General features: G+C 46.7%; 1 protein-coding gene across 3 annotated transcripts in view; it reads left to right on the top strand.

Annotated features, from left to right (window-relative positions):
- Window positions 1-6,033: 6,033 nt before the first annotated feature.
- Cd44 (CD44 molecule (Indian blood group)) overlaps window positions 6,034-20,217 on the top strand; it is an 84,877-nt gene continuing 70,693 nt past the window's right edge. For all 3 annotated transcript variants that reach the window (XM_038331305.1, XM_038331306.1, XM_038331307.1), the window contains exon 1: window positions 6,034-6,271. In XM_038331305.1, the coding sequence (XP_038187233.1) occupies window positions 6,199-6,271 (73 nt within the window). In that variant the 5' untranslated portion in view covers window positions 6,034-6,198. The remainder of the gene's footprint in view (window positions 6,272-20,217) is intronic.

Below are 20,217 nucleotides of genomic sequence, written 5' to 3' on the forward strand. Positions count from 1 at the left end.
GAGTGGAGAAGTCCAGGTAAGCAAGAGCATGCATGCAGAAAGCAAATGATCATGTCTACATACTCATCTTCCTCTGCTCTTGAGTGTGGAGATAATGTGACTAGCTGTTTGAAGTTCCCACCTTTTGCACAATGATGGACTATAACCTGGAATTGTAAGTGGTGATGGAGGCGGGTCTTCTATCAATCTGTTGATTTCATTGGTTAATTAATAAAGAAAACTGCTTGGCCTAATAGGTTAGAACATAGGTGGGTGGACTAGACAGAACAAGAAGAAGGAAGTGAGGTAGATGGCTCAGACAATTGCCCCGCCTCTCCTCTCTGGGTCAGTCACCATGAAGCTAGCCACCAGGTCAGACATGCTGAATCTTTCCTGGTAAGACACCACTTGTGGTGTTACACAGATTATTAGATATGGGTTAGTCAAGATGTGAGTAAGAGGCTGAAACTAATGGGCTAGGCAGTGCTTAAATGAATATAGTTTGTGTGTTGTTATTTTGGGGCATAAGCTAGCCAGGCAGCCGGGAGCAGGGCGGTGGGAACACGGCCCACAGCTCATCACTACGAAGTGGGAATGAGCCCCCTTTTCCCCACATGGCTTTTTTGTCAGGGTGTTTTATTATAACAACAGAGACGGAGGTAGGGCAGTGGTAATGAGGCTGATGGCTGTGCTGGGAGTGATAGTGATGATGGCATTGGTGGTGGTAGTGATGGTGGTGGTTATGGTGATGGTGGAATGGTTATGATTAACTATTTCAAAACCAAGAATGTGTAAAATTTACAATTTACCCAGTATTTATGAGTAGTATAATACATGAATACATGGGTGGATGAATGAAAGAATGAAGAGAAAAATTAATTCAAATCCCATACTCAAATGATCACATTTCTAAGTTTGTTACCAACCAACTCGGGGGTTGGGTGCTATTTCATTAGCCTCCAAAGTTTCACATGAAAGCCACTTTGTGATTGACATGACCAATCTCCCAGAGTGCAGCCGTTACACCAGCTACTTCATTTGTCACAATTTGAACAGCTTTACCAATCCTAAAAGCCCAATTCCATGATTACTGCTAGCTGAAGAATAGTCATTCAAGTTTTCTTATTTATGACAAAGATTCACTCATGCCTAGTTATCAGTTTGTTAGGCTCCACAAGGATGATTTCATGAGAGTTTCTCACTATTGATCATTTGCATGTGTAGAATTCATCCCATGGCTGTGAGCGAAGAATGGATTCCATGGAAAGTTCATGTTCAACTGGAACGGTACTTCTGCCTTTCCCCTGACAGCCTGATCCTGTCTCTGAAACGGCGATTGTACAGCTCCTCCTCCATCCCTGGGTCTCCCAGCCTTGTCACTCACACTTCCGTTCACATTTGCTTCACTTTTTATTTCTCTCTGCCTAACAAGAAGAGATTCATTATCATTCATCAGAAGTCACCAGACCCCAGTGTTTCTATGAGAAATCTCCTCATGGGAGCAGGCTCCAATGCAGGCTGCTAAATGGGTCATTTTACAGAGAGTAGAGCCTAAATGGGTTCAGCAATCCCCAAGTTGCCTACATGCACCTACCTCTGAGCACATGTGGATTCTGAAACACCCGGTAAGCTGTGATGGGGAAAGGAAAGAGGAGAGTGAGACTATCCCTATTGCAATTTATATGGTGCTTAATTTATGGATCATGATGAGATAAAGCCAGGAGACTGGGATATGTCATACACTACAATGGATATACTGGTGTCTGACACATCCTGATCCTGTCCCTGAACTCAGGCTCAGGGCAGCTATAGGTGGTGGACTGTATCTCTTCAAGCAAGGTACCCCGGTGCCTATGTTGTCGTCGTCGTCGTCGTCGTCGTCGTCGTCGTCGTAGTCTCGTCTTCGTCTTCTTGCTTTTATTGTAGAGTCGGTTCTTGCGTGGGCTGATTGGGAGGGTGAGGCTTGGCTAGGTCGGAGGCTCGACTCTCTCCGCCTCGCCTCCTCCTCCTCCTCTTCCATCATCCTCTTCCTCCTCCTCCTACCTCCCCTCCTCCGCCTTTTTGTATTCCTAAACTATGAAAATGTTCCCCTTACCCTCATTTTGAACCCAAATCTCCCAGAGGTTAAGTCACTGATAACAGCAGAGCCAATGCTCAGATTTGGGCTTTCTCAGCTCAAGGCTGATGACAGCATTCTGGCTTCTTTCCAAATCCTGTGATCTCATGTTGAGCCCCACCAATTCAAGCTCTCCGTTCCATTTTCCCACATCCCTAATTCCGTTTACAAAAGGTGACTGATCAAATGCACAATTGATATCAAGAGCCTAAATTAAATTATTTTAAGGATTTCACCTTTACACAGGCACATAGGAGAAGCTGGGGAAGACCCTGTGGTCTGTGGTGTGGGTGAGGTGTTTGGAAAGGGGCTACAGGGGGCAGGGAGATAATCCAGGAATTCCCAAGGACTAGCCTGACTCAGTAAGTCTATTATTGAAAATGAGTCATTTGTGGCATCAGGGCGAGCTGTCTCAGCCCCCGACTGAACTATCGGGAAGAGACAGCAAGCCTTTCCCCTCTGGGAAAAGAATCCTAATAATAATTTCTAGAGAATTTGCATGTCTCTTTACGACTCGCAAAGTATTGTCGGCCCCCACCTCTTCTTCTACCACACACCTTTGAGCAGTGTTGCTTACTGAAGCCATAGAAAAAGAGTTCAGCTAGGTGGGGTCTGAGGTTATCTCGCTTGGTGTTTTTACTTTTTTTTTCAAGAGTAAAATTTTTGTCAAAATGAACTCATGGTATTCTAACTTACAAAAATGACCATGTGGAATTTCTATTGTAGGATGAGAATCAGGGAGGAACACAGCTCACTGTGAATCGTCCATCCCATTCTGAAGGATTCCAAAGGAATCCCCAGGTTCCACAAAAAACAAACATCATTCCTGCTGACTACCTATTTCCCTCACCCATCTCCAAAGAGAAACAGACAAAATCATTCTCCATCCATAGTTCACCAGACCCACTCGGATGTTTCTCCCAAATGTTAGGGCCTTTAGAATTTGAGGGAAATGATCTCTGGGTCACAAACAGCTGGGTGTTCTGCTCTTTCCAACTTCTGGATGGTTCTAAAGTGGTTGGTATTTAGATGCCAAGAGGAACCTTCCTCATCTCAGAAAGGCAGATCCCCAAGTCACACCCCGCCAGTCACAGACTGGCTAGGCAATTGGTTCAGTGATTTCGCAGCCCCATCGCTGTCTCTGAAAATGTTAGTGTAAGGCTCTCTCTAACTGTACAACCTACAAGGGAGCTGTGCAGGAGACGAGACGAAATTCTGTGAATAACAAAATGCCATCTAACTGTACTAGCATGTAGATAAACAGTAAGTTTTATGCTATGTGCATTTTCATATAAAATCATTTTAAAAATTTATGATGGCTCTTGGTTTCCTACAGAATCCAGTTCAAAGTTCCCTGCCATCTAAGAGATGGCCTCTGCAGGCGTTTCTAGCCATCTGTCTTGCTGTCTCCCATTCAGTCTCTGCATCTGATCTAACACTCAAGCCGTTTCCATCTATATATATATATGGAACACATATATTATACACACATATGTATGGTGTCCACAAATATACATGCATACATGTGAAGCGGCGAAGATTGGAAATAACCAAAAATAGTCCTTTTATAATTATTCAATTTTAATATAAAGGGAGATAAGGGAACTTACAGAACCAAGGGTCCAGCGGAGTGAGCGCGGGGCAAACGAACGGGGGACCTTCCGGCTCCCCAATCCTATTTAAGGGGCATGGCTACCCCGCTGGAGCAGCCACGCCCCTGAACACAGGGATTGGGCCAGCTGCCCCAACATACATGTATCAGTGTTTAAGAGCCACTCCCTTCTCATCAAGTCTATAAAGTGGATACGGTTTTTAAGCCCATTTTACACTTGGGGAAATGGAGGCACATAAAAGCTCATTGCCTATCTTGAGGCCATAAAATAGTAAGCAAGCAGAACAGGACTAAGAGATGGGTTTTCTAGTCTTGAATCTCAGCTACTCCTTGACAGGAGTAGCTTGAATGGCTTGTTAATGACATGTTCCTTCAGTTTCTGAAGAATTCCTTTTCTTTCTATACCTGCCCCAAGTATCACCTCTCTTGAATGTCTCATAGGTGTTCTCAAGAGATACTGTGATTTCTTTCTTCACATCTCAGGCCTGGTGGCATCCTAAAGACATACCACACACACACCCCTTGGGTGTTCTGGGAGTGATACCCTGCTGATAAGGAATGATGTGTGTGTTTTGTATGTATGTGTGAGTGTATATGTGTGTATATATGTATATATATATGTATTTGTGTAGTGTATATATATGTGTGTACATGTATATGTATGTGTTTATGTATATATGTGTGAGTGTATATGTGTGTATGTGTTTGTATGAGTGTGTGTATTTGTGTATGTGTATGTATGTGTATATGTGTGTATGTATGTGTGTGTCATTTATGCCATGGCTTGCATGTGAAGGGTAGAGAATTACTTGTGTGAGTCACCATGTGAGTTCCAGCAATCAAACTGGGGTCATATGCTTGGTGGCAAGTGCTTTACCATTGAGCCATCCTTCCAGTTATGGCTCTATTTTACAGTATATTTCATGTTGTAGGCAGCAGCTGGCTTGTGACTGTAAGCTAGTGCCTGGGGAGGTTTGGCTTATCCTGATACCCATGGGCACTCGTTACGCGTTGATGAATAAACTGTTGGGCAGGTGGCCGGGTGCATTTCTCTTACTCTTTCCCTTTCTTCCCATAAATCCCAAAATATCACTTTCCCTCAGAAATTCTGGCGTGGTTCCTTCAGGGTCTTGCCAAAGGCATGTTTTCCGTGTTTCCCATTCAGCATGAAGTCCACTCGGATTTGCTTTCAGTGGTTCACATTAAAAATGAACACCGCCTTTGTTGTCCAAACTGTAACCACAGCATATAAGAGAAGATAATAAATTTTGATTTAAAATATGATTTTTCCCCTGTTTTCATAATTGAAATGTCTCCCTTGAAGCATATGGCAATGTTCTATGAGATTTATCAGGTAAGAAATAAAGGGAAGCGTATTAAAGTTCGCAGCAAAGGGATCATAAATGCAAAGAAGAAAGAAGTGATCAGTGTGTAAGGGATATGATGGGAAGGGAACGTGCACACGCATCAGCATGATGGAGGATGGATAGGGAACATGGTGGAGGGATGCGAGCTTAGGAGACCTGCACAAAGGACCGATGGAATGGTGGGTGAAAATTGTATGGATGGATGAATGTAGTAATCGGTGGTAGATGGAGTAAGGCTAGGTTGGGGTACATATACGAAGATGGTGGATTGATGTGTGAGTCCTAAAAGGATTTAAGGAACTGGTAGACGGACCAGTAGATATTTGAGACCATGAATGAAGCGTGTTGGTGAGTGGGCGAAAGGATAGGGTGCCATCCTGGGACCGGAGGCTGACAGAGTAGAGTCAGATGTGATTCCCGTAGCTGGCCATCCCTAGGTTTCCCTGAGCAGAGATCCACTGAGATTTTTGGACTCCTCTCAGAGGGAAAGAGGAATGAACACGCCCACAATTTCCCCACTTTTCAGTCCCCACCCTGGCCTGGAAGGCACCATTTTCCCAACAGGATCTCCCTCTTGTCTGAGCTCCTCCCTAGGAAATGTCCAGCTTCCGGGGAAACCCGGACAGTCATTCCACAGCCAGGTTCCCAGAAGTTTAGAGGCAAAGGAGAGGCCTGAGTCTGAACTCTGAGGGGTGAGGTCACGGGACTCAGTCATTATCCTTGTCTCAGGCAAAGCTCCCCAAGGGAGGAGGGCTCGCCAGAGAAGGGAACCTGTGGGAGGGTCTGGGGGATGGGAGATGGCAAACGGGGGCGGCAACAATTCTCAGCTGTCAGGGAGAGCAGGGCAGGAGTTCAGAGGCAGCAGCGAAAGCAGGCTGGTGTGTCTTTAAACCTCCGTTGGCTGCTTAGTCACAGCCCCCTTGCTTTGGGTGTGTCTTTGAGCGCTCCCTCCCTCTTAGGTCACTCTTTCAAAGCCTGGAATAAAAACCGCAGCCAACTTCCGAGGCGGCCTCATTGCCCAGCGGCCCCCAGCCTGTGACAGGTTCCATCCATTCTCCTTGCCCTCCGCTCCCCGCGACCCTCTTTAAGAGACGACTAGATCCCTGGGTTCCATCCCGCACACCATGGACAAGGGTTGGTGGCACGCAGCTTGGGGACTCTGCCTCTTACAGCTGAGCCTGGCGCAGCAGCAAATCGGTGAGTGGCTCCTAGCCTGGGCAACCAGGATGCGAACGCAGAGTGTCCCAGGACTCCAGCAGGATGTCCCTGGGTTGAATAGCCTGGGTAGGGAATACAGTAACGTGAGCTCAGCAAAGCAAAGCTCGGTTTGCGGTTACGCTGTTGGACAGTTTGTTATTGGGAAGCACCGCTTTGGTGAAAAGAGAAAGGGAGAAGAAAGTTGGCTGAGCAGGTTGCCCGCCACAGAATTTGGGCGAGGTCGCTGGCGCTTGTCGGAGCACATGGCGCAAAAGTAACTGTACTTTTGGATGCACGCAGCCGGTGTCCGGACTAACAGGCTCTGGTGCCCAGGGGCTCCCCTAAGCAGGGCTGGGCTTGCTGTGGGTGTCAGCGCAGAGGCAGGGACTGGGGCAGAGCTGGAGGGGAAACCTGTAGGGTAGTCCTCAAGGTGGCAGGGAGTGGCAAGCCAGAGAGCTGGCAATGATCTTTTCAGAAAGGAACCCCGGAAAGCTAAAAAGAGTGAGTTCTGGACTTAGACAGGTTTTGGGGGGCTCTTTCAGTCTGCTTTGGTCACCAACTGCTTTAAATTGTGGGAGCTTGAACCGGTTCTGAGTTGCCGCTCTGAGTGCCCAAGAGGTTCTATCCTGGGCCAAGGAGGACACATAACCGAAGCAATGATTAGACCAGCTGTCCAGTACATGCAGCCCCTGGTTCTGCCAGTGCGGGCAAAGTCAAAGGACAACACAGTTCCTATTCGCTGCCTGGCAGCTTCAGAGCAAGAGGGGACCTGTATCAGGGTAACACACAAGCATTAGTGCAGAGACGTTGATAAACCATCTCAATGAGGATGGTGGTTTTGGTGGCTGTGGAGGGGAGGAGTTAGGGTCAGGTATTCAATATGGCTCAATTCCAAGCATTCCCTTCCTTTGTCTATATGTGAACAGATAATTCTACGAACACTTTGTTTAACACCGGCACAGTTAATTTTTCTTTTAAGAAATGCCAGCTAGGTCATGAAGGCAGTTCAGCCTACAGTGAGCTCCTCTCAGCAAGAATTTATTAAAACTACTCAAGTGGGGGGGGGGGCTCAATCTGGGTATTTTAGAGTCTAACATGCTAGGTGGAGATCATAAATTTTGAATTTTATGCAGAAGTAATACAAGTAGTATTAAGAATAGCAGCGGGACTCTCTTGGTCCCCTTGACTACTGTGCCAGGCTCTATGTTAGGTATTTCACATTTCAAATATGCTATCACATTTTATCCTCGTGGTGATTTGGTGAAAAGTGTTAAGCACTCTCTCTTTTGTTTTAACAGTAGGGAAGCAGAGGCTCAGAGAGGTGTGACTACTTCTGGTATTTACACAGCAAGGGATGGGGTGGTGCTGGGTGTGAATATGGGTTCATTAAGCCCCAGAGCTTAGATTCTCAGGGGATATCTGAACGCATGTGCTGGACAAAGGCAAAAAGGCATCAGGCAAAGAGGAGGTCTGACCAGCAGAGGTTACAGCGGAGGCTTTCAGAGGGAACCAGAGCTCCAATGGGGCTCCTGGAAGGCAGAAACATTCAGGATGGGTTGGGGAAGGGCAGAGAGAGCCTTGGCCCTGGCCTTGTGGAGAGGAGAAATGCTGGACACCCACACCTTTTGCTGTGGCTGTATTTTCTTAGCCTATCTCCTGGCTGTTCTCAGGTCCTTGGTTCCCTTTTGACCCCTGGGGAGTCAGGTCCTAGAGGTCAGCAGGCTCCCTCCTGCCTTGGTTTTCACCTTCCTGTTGTATACATACTGTAGCACCAGGAGAAGCAGAGCAACTGAGGGCCGTAGTAGTAACTGCCTAGGACTGACTTTCATGCCTTTGTGAAATTGTTGGAAAGGAACTGAGACTCGGAAATGAGATCTGACTTAAAGGATGTGGGTCTGGGTAGGCAGAGGGAAGAAAAAAGGGCGGGGCAGAGAAAAGAGGCATCATCGTTGCCCCCCCCCATTCAAGGAGTGACTGGTTTTGGAAGATGGGGAAGCTTTGAGACTAGGCAAAGTTTCGCAGGGCAGGGTGCAATGAGAGGAGAAGAACTGCCCAGGTTTGTGTCAGAAGTCAAAAAGTAGAAGAGTGTCCCCAGATAAACCAAGCAGCCCCAGGCACCCTGTGCAGTGGGGGTTCTGGTTAGAAGGCAGAGGGAAGGAGTCTCCAGAGGCACATGTCCTTTCTTTCCTCCACGCCCAGAGAACATTTCTAGAAAATTTCCCTTCCATTGTTGGGAAAGAGGGGTGCATTCGAGAGTCTTGGGGCTGACCCAGAGCCTTCTGGATCCCGCTTTCCATTGGCAGTTAGAGCCCTGGCTGAGTCTTCCCATGTGAAGAAGTGCGGAAGTGAGCTCCATCCCCGCTGAAGTTAGACTTGATTCATTCATTCAGTTATTCCCCTGCCCTCACAGGACACCCACTTCCTTCCAACGCAGGGATGAGCTGTCGGAGACTTAGGCAGCTGAGGGGAAAAGTTTCTATTTTTTGCCAACTTCCCCCCTACACAGGAGGGGACGATGGACCACATGAAATTCTTGGTCTATGACAGATCTCCTTAAATTCATTCCAGAAAAATTTCCTGATTCACTGACCAAGACCTAGAGATGGGAACTTTAAAGATCATTTAGGGTGGGGGGGGGAAAGCCCTTCTTTTTCCCAAGAGGAAGCAGACTATGGGAGATAGGGATTGGTGATTTCCCCACCCACTCTGTTAGGGCATGAGGACAACCCTGAAACTCTCCAGTCTCTGGAGGACTGTGGGGGTCCCACCATCTTCCCTGCAGAGCTGAGGGGAAGGGCGTGGCCAAAGGGGGTGTGGCATGATAATGTGTTAGCACCTTCAGTATAGCCTCCCTTCACACTCACACAGTTTTGTGTTTTATGGCCCAATATACCCAGTTTGAGTTTAAGAATAATGAATACTAATTTTCCTAAAGGGAATTGATACTCAAGAGGGACCCATCTTGTTTTAGGGCTTCTAATGCCTCCTGAACATCACTGAAAAGTTAGGAGTACCCCATTTTAAAATCCTGGCAAGTTACTATATCCACTCAACATCTGGAGTTCTTCAGAAGTCCCATCCACTGCTCAGATTCAGGAGGAGTTTAGTGGTAGGTTTTCTTACCGAGCCTTGCAATGGTCATACACATTAGTACTTTCCTAATACCATTGTCTTGATAAAGAAATAGAGACTCAGAGCCAATGGGACTCACCCAAGAACACAGGGGTAGAGTTGGAGTACCCCATCATCTAACATCACCCCCTCACCACCTTTGGAGGATTCCGGAAATAGTGTGTTGTCTCTCACTGTTCCTGTCCCCTGTAGTCAGCAAAGTGATCATGAATGGCTTCTCTTGCCACCCTCTAGCAGACGGTAGGCTCTTGACTGCTCTGCCTCGCCCTCCTCTGTCCCTTTCTCCGGGCTCAGCCGCAGCTGTCAGACACTCCAACCTTGTTATTTTATTGCTGGAATAAGTCAGTTCCTTTATCGGAGTCCGGTTGCCCCTTTAGACATGCTCTCATTTGTAGGTTTGGCAAAAAGGGAGAGGTTGCTCCTTGCCCAAGAGACAAGTCAGGGCAACACCCTTTGCCTGCAAATTAAGAAAAGCCCACAGACACTCGCTCTCATGTTTCCCTCGCAGGCATTTCGGAAGCAATGACCCATAGAGAGCCGCTGTTATGGACTCTTTGAATGGTTATATAGACCCCATTTGAAGGGAAGTCTTGAAATCCCAGGTAGTGGGTTGACATGGCTTTCTAGAGAAGTCACGGATCTTGAATCAAAATCCACTGAGAACCTCCAGGGGACTTGTGGCCACTCGAGAACCTCCAGGGGACATGTGGCCACTCAGGTCGGTAGACTCTGCTCCACTAATAAACAGGCAGTGGGGGAGGAGAGATGGCTCCCCCAACAGTTTGTCCTGAGGCTGGGGACAAGGTATGAGGTTTCATCAGTACCTCCATTTTAGCAACCCCACCCAGAGCGTGAGAGGGAAATGATCTTGTGAAAGAGTGAGCTGAAGCAGGTGGCAGCTACTTCCTGGCCCCGTGGAGTTTTCAAAGGGGATCTTCTCTACTTCAGAGAGAGATTCTTGGGGTTTGCACAACAAGAAGCTGATGACTCAATTTTCTTTGTACCTCTGCTTAAATGAGGACACACAAGCATTTTTTTTTTTTTAAAAAAAAAAAAGGTCCTTAAAATTGAGCCCACTTTTCACTCTCTTAGTGGGTAGAAATTTCTCTCAAACAAGTACTCCTGGGGCTAGTGCGAAACTCAGTGACAGAGTATTAGCCTAGCAGGCATAAAGTCCTGACCTTGATCTTCAGAACTAAAAACAAAAACAAAAACAAAACAAACAAACAAAACCCATACTAGCTCCAAACTGGCCAGCAAGGGTTTGGGGAACCAGGGCCGTTAGGCAGGAATGGGAAGACTGCCTCTGCCATCGGCCTTCTGCAGCTCCTTACACTCCCTGGTATCAGGAATTATATCTCAACCATTTTTGAGTCCCAAGACCCCAGTGCTGGCCCACAAAGAGGACCAGAAATGTTGAACTGAAGTAAGGTCTCAAATAGTGAAAAGAGTTCTCATGTATAGAGGCATGCTGCCTGACACCCTGCATGTGTAAGTATGTTTGTGTGTACATGCCAGTACGCTGATGGCTTTGCTGTCACTCTGCGCAGGGTGACGACAAGGCTTGGCTGGTCAACTGCTTAGGTAGGACTCATATGTCCTCTTCCCAAGTAGAGAGTCTGCCCGTCTGTGGTTTTGGTGGCTGCTGGCCCTGGGGCCAGTGTAAGGAGCAGGTTAGGGAATGGCTGGGTGAGAAGCAAGTGGGGTGCTGACACCAAACCCACACTTAAACCTCAAAATGAAACACTGCCCAGTAATGGCTGGCTTTGTGAGTTGCTGGTTGGAGACTTGAGTCCTTGGGAAAGAGGCCCACACAACCTCTGACCCACACTTGCTTCTGACAGGTGGCAGCAGCAGGGAGAGAGGCAGAAACACCTCCCAGAAGATTCTGGTATCTTCTATGGCCTGCTTTCCAAACTGACACTACTACACCCCCAAAGTGGCTAACTGCAGGAAGCCTGGCAGCTTACAGGACACCCCGCCAGTTTCCTTTGCCTGGAGCTTGCCCAGTACAAAGTTGCTCACATCTTGGGCAGGTCCTACCTTCCCCAGGATCACTTTCCCTGCAATGTTCAGAGACAAACACGGGGAAGAGGGGATGATAGTGTGGGGGCCAGACTCACAGAGCCAGAAACTCCATGTGGTTGGGGTGCACCAGCTGCCTGGGTGTGCCCTCCTGGGGGCAAGTGTCCCTCCTTTGTGCAAGTGTGGGCAGACAGATTCTAAGTGGGTGGGGATGGCTTGAGTCACCCAGGAGGAGATTTGCAAAACTCAGGTCTCAAGAATCTTCCTCAAGTCTTCAGCTTTTGAAAGTAAAGGTTAATTGCAAAACCCCAGGGAGGAGGAGTCAGTCATCGGAGCAGTGATTTTGAGCATCTGTGTCTTTGACAACGGCTGGAAGTTCACGTGCATTGAGAGCCCCTGCACCTTTTGTATTTGCTTTCTGGGCGCTGGTTGTAGGTTTACCAATATTAATAATTGTAATAAGCAGAACTGTAGTTCTCTTTGTTTAAATTGTATACCAATATCACATAAACAGTTCTTTTATTATCCCTTTTCACACGAGGTAACTTGGCACAGAATTTAAGGAAGTGGGATAAGGCCACATGGTTGTAAAGTGAGGGGGGCTGAGATTCAAACCCAGGTCCTGTGAGTGCAGATGCCTACAGAGTCCAGAGGAGAGTGTCAGGTGCTCTGGATCTGGAGTTACAGCCAACTGTGAGGCCCCGATAGGATGCTGGGAACTGAACTCTGGTCCTCTAAAAGAGCAGAAGGTGCTCTTACCCTCTGAGCTATCTCTGTAGCCCCTTGGCTTTCATTTTAAAACACAAAGTTAGAGAGAGGACTGGGCTTGCCAAAAACGGGAGGGAAAAGATCACCTGATGAAAAATTTTCCTCATTTATCCTCTGAGTGTCTCACTTATTCTGATACTTGAACGGGAGTCCCTTTCTGGTGGTGCTGGTGAGGCTGCAGAAATGGTGAGGTAAATTGAAGGATGGTGACAGAGGATTTGTTCATCGTCTTTACTTCTCCCATGGGCGAAGGTGGACTTTGCTGACTGATATTTTTGCATAATCTAAGACTGTGACTATGGATACGGAAAACCGAAGTGAGGACCAAATGAGTAGAAACAGGTACACTTAATTATTTGCTTAAGGGACTCTTCACCCAGGGCCTTCACTCTACAAGCCGGAGCTGGGTGGGGTGGGGTGGGGAGGAAGGACACTGAGGAAAGAGTCTACCAGGAGTTAGGTTATACACATCCAGGGCTTGGAGTACTCAGCTCATAGGAGCCCTCCTTCCCAGCTCTGTGGTAAACCAAATGACCTGGGATCAGTTTGGTGAAGCAGGTGACCATCACTTAGGGAATAAGATCCTTTGCCCTGGGGCCCTCCGGCTGAGAAACAAGTCGCCCAGGATGAGAAGATATGAAGCCCTTTGGGCACAAGTGACTTAGTCTGTAGGAAGGGCTGTAGGCCTCTGGCCCCATGACAGGAACTCGTTGAGGGTTCTCCATCTGTTTTAATGTCCTGCATCTCTTTACTATCAAGCAAGTCTGCAGCGCCTCCCAAGAGCACCTCCCCCAAGCCACGACCTAGGTGGCACTGTTCCTTACTTCATTTTCTAAAGGATAATAGTGATACCTTTTTGCAAGTGTTCACTTCCGTAACTAATACGCAAGGGAGAAGAGTGGGTACATGCAGCTGGCGCTTGCCCTTGCCCTGACAGTCATCTCACTACAATCCTCACCCCATCTCTGTAGGTTCCAAAAGAAAAAAAGTAGTAGTCAGGCACAGATGTGGCATGTCCGGAAAGCTGAGGCCAACAGAGATGAGTTCCAACTTGAAGCCTAGAGAGGACTATTTGCATCATTATCATTTATGTAGTTACCAGAGAGTCGTGGGGTCTCCCCACCAGCCAAGGGAGGACTTGGACTCAGGGAAGTCCAAAGAGAACAGGTCATGCACGCATGGGTGAGGTTTGGAGAGGAAATTTGCCAACAGTTTGTCTTGGCATTGGATCCTGCCATGGGGCTACTCCTTCTCGTGACTCCTGAGAGGTCAGGCTCATCCATTTAGCCACTCCTAAGTGCGCTCGCTTCCTCTGCTGTCCACTAGTTGAACCTCCTGATCATTCATAAAAATCCACTTAGGATGGTGGCTCAGTCAGTGGAACGCTTGCCTGGAAAACACAAGGCTCTAAGCTCAGTCCTCAGCTTTCACGTGAAAAGCTAGGAGTGACAGTGCGCACTTACAGTTCCAATGCTGGGAACACGGGAAGATCTCTGGGGGTCTCGGGTGGTCAACCAAGTCTATTCCACAACTTCTAGGCCAGTGGGAGAGCCTCTCTCCAAAAATCATGCTGCAGCACTTCTACGAAACGACGTGAGGCTGTCTTCCTGTTTCCATGTGCACATGCACTGAACACACAGAAACTTGCACATACATGGGTGTGCAATATACATAAAATAATAAGACTTAATTTAAAAAGAAGCAAAAGGAATGCTTTTTAACTGTAGCTGCATATCTTCAAAGCTCTGGATGGAAAACTCACGCCTCATGAACATTGCTGCATATATTGCAGCTCCCAGCTATGGCATATTTCCCCAACTACAGTAAGCTCTCATTAAATATTTAGACAGTTAACTCAATAAAATACCTGGAGTTAATCTGGATGAAATCACCATCAATAACTATTTCAGATCCTTTTGGTAAGTTCTGGTTATCTTATTTTCATCTTTGCCTTTTCTTTTCAGCCCAACCACCCTACCCATTCCCCACGCCTCCCAGTGTGTCTTGCATCAAATCTCAAACTCCTTCACGTTTCTTTTCTGGGTAGCCTCTTCATCTTAAGTGGACCTTTCTTAAGGTTTGATGTGTCGGGCAAGGCCAGGAGATTTAAAAAAAAAAACCATTAGGTTTTGTCTAGTAGAGTAGACCTCTTGGTTACCTTTAGGTCTGGCTACATCTGTGACTCAGTCCTTACCTTACAATCTGATCTTGTACATAGTGAACTCCCAGCACTGAAAGCCTGTTCTCACCAACACTCCGAGTAAAGATGTTGACTTTTTGGTCCCTTTGTTAAAAATATGTGGTGGGGTCGAGAGAATGAGTGCTGTTTCTTCCCCCTGATGGGTTCCAGATCGAGGAGCTGCTCCGTGTAACCAGACATTTGTTGCTGGAGTTTGCCTTGGGGGGAGGTGGTGATGCTGGAGACCTCATGGCTGAGAAACAAGAGAAATTTGAGATTTTGGTTCTCTCTCTCTCTCTCTCTCTCTCTCTCTCTCTCTCTCACACACACACACACACACACACACACCCAAGAGCAGGTTGAGCTCAGTCAGTTGTGCTTAGAATAAGATTCACAGCATACAGAAGTGCCCCCAGTACAGAAATGTGTCTTCTCTTTTGTTCTGGGACTTCTTCACTCTACAATGCTTCCCCCACACTCTCCTCACTCTTCCCATGTGTGAAAGGAGAGACATGTTTCTAGGTGACCTCCATAGTCCATTCCAGAACTCCCGCTCTGAGTTCACTGACACCCACCCTTCATAAAACTCAAGGGAAACAAAAACACTACTATAATACTATGCTCGCACAGTCCTGAAAAGTGGTGCCCAATGTAGATTAAATGTCAGAAGTGAATTATTAATCCATGCCAGAGAAAAGCACAATGACCCAGCTGCACTTCATAAACACCAGCAGGCAACAGTAACTCCTAGGGACAAGGTGCTTCCCTACTTGTGCACCACCAAATTCTCCCTCCTCTTGGAGGTGGGCAGATGCAGAGGACCAGGACAGAGAAGTTAGCAGTGCCTCCCAGGCTCTCAGCTTCCACTGAAGAAAACCAGTCCTGGGACCATGGGCAGGATTCAGAGGAAACACTCTTTGCTTCAAGTGATGATTCATACAATAATGTGTCAAAGGGCCTGGAAATCCAACTTCTGAAGAGAAGAAACGACTATGTCCTTTATTCTCAGAGCATCGTGAGCATTCTGGGTTTCTCAACCTCTCTTGAGGAGCCTTTGCGGCATGTCACTGCAAAATGATCCATGAACTCAGTAAAACACACACTTTAATACATGCACATACTGGCTGAAACGGTGGCTCAGGGGTTAAGAGCAATGACTGCTCTTCCAGAGGACCCAGGTTCTTTGCCCAGCACCTCATGCCAGCTCCTAACTGCCAGTAAGTAGTTCTAGCTCCAAGGACTCTGAGGGTACCAAACTCAGGTATGGTACATAGACATATGCAGGCAAAACACCTATACACATAAAGTTAAATGATGATGATAACATACATGCACACATCACACATATCATACATGCACACATCACACATATTAAATATGTATATAAGATACAAACTTAATGAAGGCACTATACAATGCAGTTCACTGTTTCTACCAAGAGATTCCTAGATCTTTGTTAATTTTTTCTTCTTATCAATCCAGTGAAATTATTGCTCAGTGGGGGGAAAAAGAAATCACAAATACTGTGTTACGGCAGAGGTTTTCAAAGCAGCTCAGAGGTTGAATGCCCAGTCTGCTTCCAGCCCTCTACCGGTCACTGAAGGTTTTCAGTCTGGCTGCCCCTTTCTGCTTGTCCCCAGCTCATACCCATCGGGAACACACCGACCGCTGGTTGAAATGAAATCCCAGATAAGTTCATGCCTCATGTCACATTCGGGCCCTTAGCTGCTGACCATGGCTTGCCGTCTATACTTCCAACTAGTCACACAGACTAGTTACTCTAGGAGAAGTGAGAACCCATGTGCATACAGTAGGTCGCCCTTTGCCTCGGTCACAGAACAACTGTGGGCATGGTCCTTGCTTTATCATTGTTTCTGTTTCCTTGGCTATAAAAACCGAGGTGACAAACCACACTTCATTCTAGTGAGCTGTGCAATTGACAACTGGAAAGAAGGGTGGCATCAGTAACAGGTTGGTTTCTGTTCGTGTGACATTTATTACTGATCATAGAGGCTGCCTGGGGTTCTGTGTTTTAAAAAGCATAATCTGTATAGAAAGAATGCTGTGGTCTGTTAGTGATGTCTGCCGTGGACAAAGAAGATTGGCTCTCCCGTGTCACACCAGTGTCACTATACTAGAGCACCAGGCTTCTCTAGTTTTTGTTTGTGAAAGTCGTGTAGGATCTCCTGTGTGTTTCGCCATTCTTGAGCCTACACAAGGAGCCATACTGGTGATCCCGCCCCCTTCCAGAACAGTATAAAAATAGTCTGTTACCCAGAGGACAGGTTCAGTGACTTGTGCCTTCTCTTTTGATTCATGCTCATTCTGTTTTCCCATCACCCCATGTCAAGCTAGATGCTTGGAGCCAGGAATCTCCTGTTTGAACCAAGGCCAGACTTCCTGGCAAAGGGCCCTTCCTTCACATCACCTCCATCTGCAAACTGAGAAGACAAAAAAAAGCGATGCCTCACCCATGAGGGTGATAGGAGAAATAACTGGCTAATGGGAAGAGAGCCTTTGAAGATGAAAGGGTTGTACGTGATGTTAATTACAACTTTTATCAGCCCCGGAGCCTCTGCATTCCCAGCTGCCACCGGGCGCTCCTCTGTGGGTCCCAAATGTAAAAGCAGCGGCAGCATTCCAGACTGCCCCAGCTCATGGCATCCAAGTCATGAAAGCTGAATTCTAGGCTCAGCCTAGCCAACCCTCTCTGGCCACTCAAATTTCCCACTACCCTTCCCCAAGGGAAAAGTAGACTCACTACCTGGGCAGGCAAGATAAGATAGAACTGAGGTATAAACAAAAGGCTCCATGGAGTGTCTATTAGAAATAGCCCCTAGGTAAGATCAGGACGCTCTGCTCTAATTCCCAACCTGTGAAAGCCTAATTGTGTGACCTTGGGCTATGGGCTTTATCTGTCCAATACTGTGTGAACCACCTAGGAGAATAATCCCTCTGCCTCCCCTTGACCTCTGCACCTTCACTTGCTGGTGTGAAAGTAGGTTTGTTTTTGGTTTTTTTTTCCTCCCTGGTCAGGCTGAAGCACGTGAATAAAACTACAGGGTGCTATTATTACCTGGGCTAACTTTTGCCTTTATCTGTGTCTCCTGTTGCTGGTTGACCCCAGCCCTTGAAACTGTATTCTTCGGAATGCTCACCAATCTTCTCAGAGCTTGCACTTCTTCTTATCTTAGAGGGCTCCAAATTGGCTCAGGCTTCCTACTTCTGCCATTTCCCGAGGCATGAGAATGAATCTCGGCTGGCAGAGGACTGTGGTGTTCTACACAGATGGGGCTTGATGCTTTTGGTGGGGTAACTCAATCATAGCACTGGAGACAGGTGGGAGAGGTGTTGTCTGATTTTCTAGTATTAAGAGTCAATTTGAAAGGTGCAAGCTGAACCGGGTCCCCACAGAAGTACCAAACTATGGCTCAGAAGATGGAAGACGCTAACAGAGAAGTGACTGTGGCCTAGACACCGCAAGCCATCTCAGAAGATGCTACCATCTCAGAAGGAAGTGCTGGAAAGTATATAGGCCCCTTGTCTTTCATATCTAAAGGAAGGAAACCTCAAGGCTTCAAGTGATTTTCCCAAGGTCACACAACCAGCTAGTTAAACCCAGGCCTTCCAACTCCTAGACAAGTCTTTGTCCATTTCTCCTCTTTGAAATAATAGAAGAGTTTATTAAACATTGGATGACTGCTCTCAGTATACCCAGACTGTAAACAGGGAGGAAGCCAAAGGAACAGTACATTAGTGGCATGACAGGGAATGGTGTAGGTGACTATACTCTTTGGGGACTATTACTGTGTTAGACCTGTTCACTTTCTTGCTTCTCTTATTTGGTGGGTTTTTTTTTTTTTTTGGATCTTTTCTTACTTATGGGGCAACTGGAACAAAAGACCCAGAGCAACCTAGCCTAACCTTTGGGATTCTGAGTGGAGTCGATGGTCATATGTTTCATGGGTTGTGTCAACAAGATGTGTGAAACTATAGTATCTGTTAGACAGTCAGGATGTGACTTGAGATGCCAAGCACAGTCTCGCCAGTACTTCCTGAAAGCAACAGTGTGTCTGAGAGACAGACACTAAACAAAGATGAGCCCTTATTTAATTACATGTGTCCTGTGTTATGAAAGAGACACCCACAATCAGTGAAGGCATATACTAAGGGGATTCCATCTGTTCTGAGCCTCTTGTGCCCATAAGGGACCAGCATTAACTGTGTTTGCAGCATTAGCTGTGTTTGCAGCATTCCTTGTTCTTTGAGGTCCTCATTTGTTGGATTTCCCAGAACCCCACTAGCTCTGTGTGAAAAACACGATCTGATGAGTGTGGTCAAATTTCCCCATAGTGATATGAGCTGAACCAAGCCTCCTTTGATGGCCTCCCTTTTGGGTTGTATAAAAGTTCTCCAGATACTGATGCTTCTTGGTAATCATATCTGTTCTGCAATAGACCATGGCAGAAGGGAATCAGCGGAATCTAAGAAGTGACTTGAACTTTTAGAAGCATGTGTCAGAGTAGCAAAGGAAGGCAAATTCTGAAGAAACAGAAGGTTTAAAAAAAACTTACCAAATGGTATAGGCAGCACGTGCTCCAATTGGTCTATTGTTGGCATATCCAATACAAGAAAGAAAAGCGAAGAGTATCTGCCCCATCATGATGACAGCATTCTCCTTATCTTTTCTTACTCAGATGCATCTCGTTTGGCAGGTGAGATAGGGATGTGTCACAATTATCACAACCCACCAGAAGTTACACCCCATCGAGGCAGCAAACCACATGCTTGTTATTCACCACCTGTATCTGGATCCATACTTGTCAGCACAGCCAGCCAGGCATCGCTGTGAATAACTCACCCCCCCCCCCACAGTAATAAATGTGGGAGCAGGTGACTTCAGGAGCATGGTGGTATTGCTGAGACTCATGGCGTTCTTTTCCTAACTGTGCACCGCTATTCTTGTTGTCTTCTGACAGCCGTTGGTCTTCCTCATGCTACCCAACTGACACCCACAGCTCCAAGCACAAAAACTATGCCAGTGTTCATCAGTAGAAGGGATGCTTTAGTCACAAACACCTCTCTTTTAAAACGGAGAAACGGCTTTCCCAGAGGGCTTTGGTGGACTCCTCTTTTCTTTCATTGGACCAATAGGATCACATGACTGGCAAGGAAACTCAGGCCATAGAGATTGACTTAAGCCCAATCATGATCCATCCATTAGAGATGGGAATCTGGTCCTTCCCTCTCCAGCACAAGTTCTAGATTTCTGTGCAGATTTGAGTTCAGTTAGATCTATATTGCCATTGCAACAATGTCTGCTGTGATGTGTCTTAGCAATGTCTGCTATGATGTGTAAGGCCCCAGAGAGTATCTACCAATCTGGTAGACATATGATTTGAGACTCAATATAAGATGAAGCCAGAGACACAAAGCTAACTTCTTATTTTGCTGAGCCACACCCTCCAGCTTTTTTCTGAGAAGCTGCACTTCATAGCTAGGTTTTGTGAGAGATTAATCACAATTTGAGGCTCATTGGGTCTATGTTTTTTTCTCAATCCCAGTAGCTACAAATGTATCCTTTCTTCTCTTCCACAAAAGGAGACACCACTGAGCAATAATGTTAAACTTATTATAATTGACAAGCGAAAGCTCCTGGGCTCATCTTTTGCATGCTTGAGCACCTTATTACTAGAAACTTATGACTTGCAACCCATCTCTTCACTGCTGGACCTGCCCCCACACGAGGACCACTTCTCTGCAGTGATCCATTAAAAGAGAATTACCCTGACCTTGGAAGCACATCTATTCCTGTAAGCTCTGAGATGATGACTCCCAAGGG

Source organism: Arvicola amphibius, chromosome 5 (genome assembly GCF_903992535.2).
Source record: "Arvicola amphibius chromosome 5, mArvAmp1.2, whole genome shotgun sequence".
NCBI classification, from domain to species: domain Eukaryota; kingdom Metazoa; phylum Chordata; class Mammalia; order Rodentia; family Cricetidae; genus Arvicola; species Arvicola amphibius.